The sequence below is a fragment of the Pundamilia nyererei genome, unplaced genomic scaffold (assembly GCF_000239375.1).
Source record: "Pundamilia nyererei isolate P.nyererei 1_Seehausen unplaced genomic scaffold, PunNye1.0 scaffold00044, whole genome shotgun sequence".
Lineage (NCBI taxonomy): Eukaryota > Metazoa > Chordata > Actinopteri > Cichliformes > Cichlidae > Pundamilia > Pundamilia nyererei.
This window is the reverse complement of record NW_005187445.1, coordinates 3,997,175-3,999,778: the sequence shown is the minus strand read 5'-3', so window position 1 is coordinate 3,999,778 and position 2,604 is coordinate 3,997,175. Positions and strand designations below refer to the sequence as shown.

At 43.0% G+C, this 2,604-nt stretch overlaps 1 protein-coding gene across 1 annotated transcript in view; it reads right to left on the bottom strand.

Annotated features, from left to right (window-relative positions):
* The window catches only part of LOC102201229 (kelch-like protein 10), a 7,528-nt gene that overhangs the window by 2,077 nt on the left and 2,847 nt on the right, over positions 1-2,604 (bottom strand). The window contains exons 3-4 of the mRNA XM_013910473.1: positions 1,601-1,843; positions 578-1,192 (exon numbers count right to left, since the gene is read on the bottom strand). Of these exons, the coding sequence (XP_013765927.1) occupies positions 578-1,192; positions 1,601-1,843 (858 nt within the window). The remainder of the gene's footprint in view (positions 1-577; positions 1,193-1,600; positions 1,844-2,604) is intronic.

Genomic DNA, 2,604 nt, shown 5'->3' with positions numbered 1-2,604 from the left:
TAACAAATGTGTGTGTTTTACAATTTTTTTAAATATCTGTTATATTTTAGTTGACAAGTCAACTCAACTAAAGTACTGTACATAAATGCAAAGATGCACTTGTGATCAGTTAGAAACAAAATAGATATATACAGTATTAGTATATTTTTCAACTTTTTAAACTATACTTTTAAATTTGAAAACATGAACATAGAAACCAGTTTGTGACCTATCTTGCACCTCGCTTCACCGTAAAAATGTGTATTCCCTGACTGGTTGGCAGATGGTTGCTGGAGGTTGATGGCTGTCACTACTGTGAAATTGTAACCAGGAAGGTTTTGCACCACAAGCCTCCTTGTGTTTCCTTTGGTCGTAAGCAGACTGTTGAGGTTTGCATGGAGTACTCTGACTTACTGCAAATACTCAAACTATTTGCTGTAGAAATCTGTAAAGTCTTTCATACAACCACTGCCTAACCAGCTGAGGAGTACACATTTTCCCCTAGCAACTGGTTGTTACCAAAGGTTGCTGACAGGTCTCTAGGCCTGTGTGCCTTAGACCCTACTCTATTTCTCTGCTACTGTTTTACTTCACCCACCCGGTTGTTAAGTGTTGTGCAGCTGGCGTGGCTCCTCTGTTCGTGCATCGGTGCAATAAGACTCCACTGGTTGATTTCAGGTTGATAGCGCTCTGCACTGCTGAGTCGTACATACCCGTCGTGGCCTCCCAGGGCATAGATGAACCCGTTCAACACAGTCACGCTCACATAGCAGCGGCGGGAGTGCATGGGCGCCACCTCATTCCAGGCGTGAGTGGTCAGGTCAAACCTACGGACGCTGTTGAAATGCTCCACCCCGTCGGAGCCACCAACGGAGTAGACGTACCCGTTGAGGAAGGCGGCTCCATGATAAGCACGAGGACACTCGAGGTTGTTCGTTACGTTGACCCAGCGGTTAGCCCGGCAATCGTAGGCCTCGATGCCATTAGTTGGCTCACCACCACTCCACCCCCCAATGGCCAGCAGGATGGAATGAGGCAGGCGGGGACGAGCAAGAGGGTGATACAAGGCAGACATGAAGGGTCTGCTTCCTAAATCATGTATGTCTAAGATGGCATTACTTATCATGGACAGGCACTCAGAATTGGCCTCCACCAGCTCACTAGACAGCACATTGTCCTTTAGGTAGTCTGACGTCATCAATCCCAGTCGGACCTATAGAGAGATGACAGAAGAGAATGTGACTATGAATTTCAACTACATCAGTTTTAGTAAACTCAAGCTTCTTTAGGATAATGCTCCTAATGTTGTTTAATTTTCTTATTGCTAGCAAGAGAGCGACCAAGTCAGACACCATTAGCCTTTTCGTCAACAGGGACAGTTTTTAGTCATAGCCGCAACTATACTTAATAAATATAATTTATTCTATAGTATGTGTGTAGAGATCTGATACGGTTTTAATGCTCTTGAAGAGAATTTCTTAAATGTGGTTTGGCTACACCTGAAAAGAGCAACATCTCAAGATATTAAAGCATCCTTATACCCAGATGGATCAACTCAATCTATGACTTAAATGCTGAAGATTTAAGTCCAAACTAAATGTAGTAATGAAAGTTTATAGACCTTGGACAGCAGAGCGGTGAGGTGTTGTTTCCGTTGTACAGGTACATGGCTAATCCACTTTGTAAGCGCTTCATACACAGTGGTCTCCAACTGCACATTGAGGTCCTCTCTATCAAGGATGTCAGCAAGTTCCTCCACAGTTAGCTGCAGGAACTCCTCCTCAAGAACAACCTGCTCAAAGTTACTGATGATGTAGTGGTAGGCCTTGGTGCGTAGTTCGGGTGATAAGCATACTTTTGTGAACTGCCAAATGCCAACGCAGTTCTCTGGGCACAGTTGCACAATGTCCATTGCATTGAATTGATCAGCTGCCATGAGAAGTTCCACTACATTTTCCCCCGTTATGGAAACTGAGCCGGTGTATGACAAGCCAGGTATGTTGAAGACCTGTTTGTCTGGGTCGCTGCAGTGGGTGAAAAGAGCCCTGAGGGTAGAGATGGAGACAGAGTAGAGAATATTAAAAGGTGTGGAGGCAACAAGATAATAAACTATGTCATGCACAAGTACTCCAAGTAACTCCAAAACAGAGTTTGTACATGTTTAGTGCACTTGATTGTTGGGTTTTCAATGTCTTTATTACATTGGCAGCATGTTTATGAAGCTATTGCCAAACACAATGCAGTCCCACACCATGACAGAGCCTCCACCGTGCTTTAAAGTTAACTCTAAACACTCACTGTTGTACCTCTATGACAAATATTGAAATCAACTCCATAGGGCCAGTTTACCCTGATATTTAGTCTAGTTATTGCGTAATTTGGCATACCTCAGTCTGTTTCCTTTCCTTATGGAAGTTCCAGTGCATGTTGCTTAATTGTGTGGATGCTTAAGCATCCACACTATTGAGTTCCTGTTTCTCTTTAATCTTTATACTTTATACAGCATCCACACTATTGTTTTCCTGTTTCTCTTTATTCTTTATTATTATTCTTCATCTTCAAGTTGCTTCCGTACGCTTTTTGGACTTTAACTACTTCCACAATTTTCAGCCGATTTTCACTGTT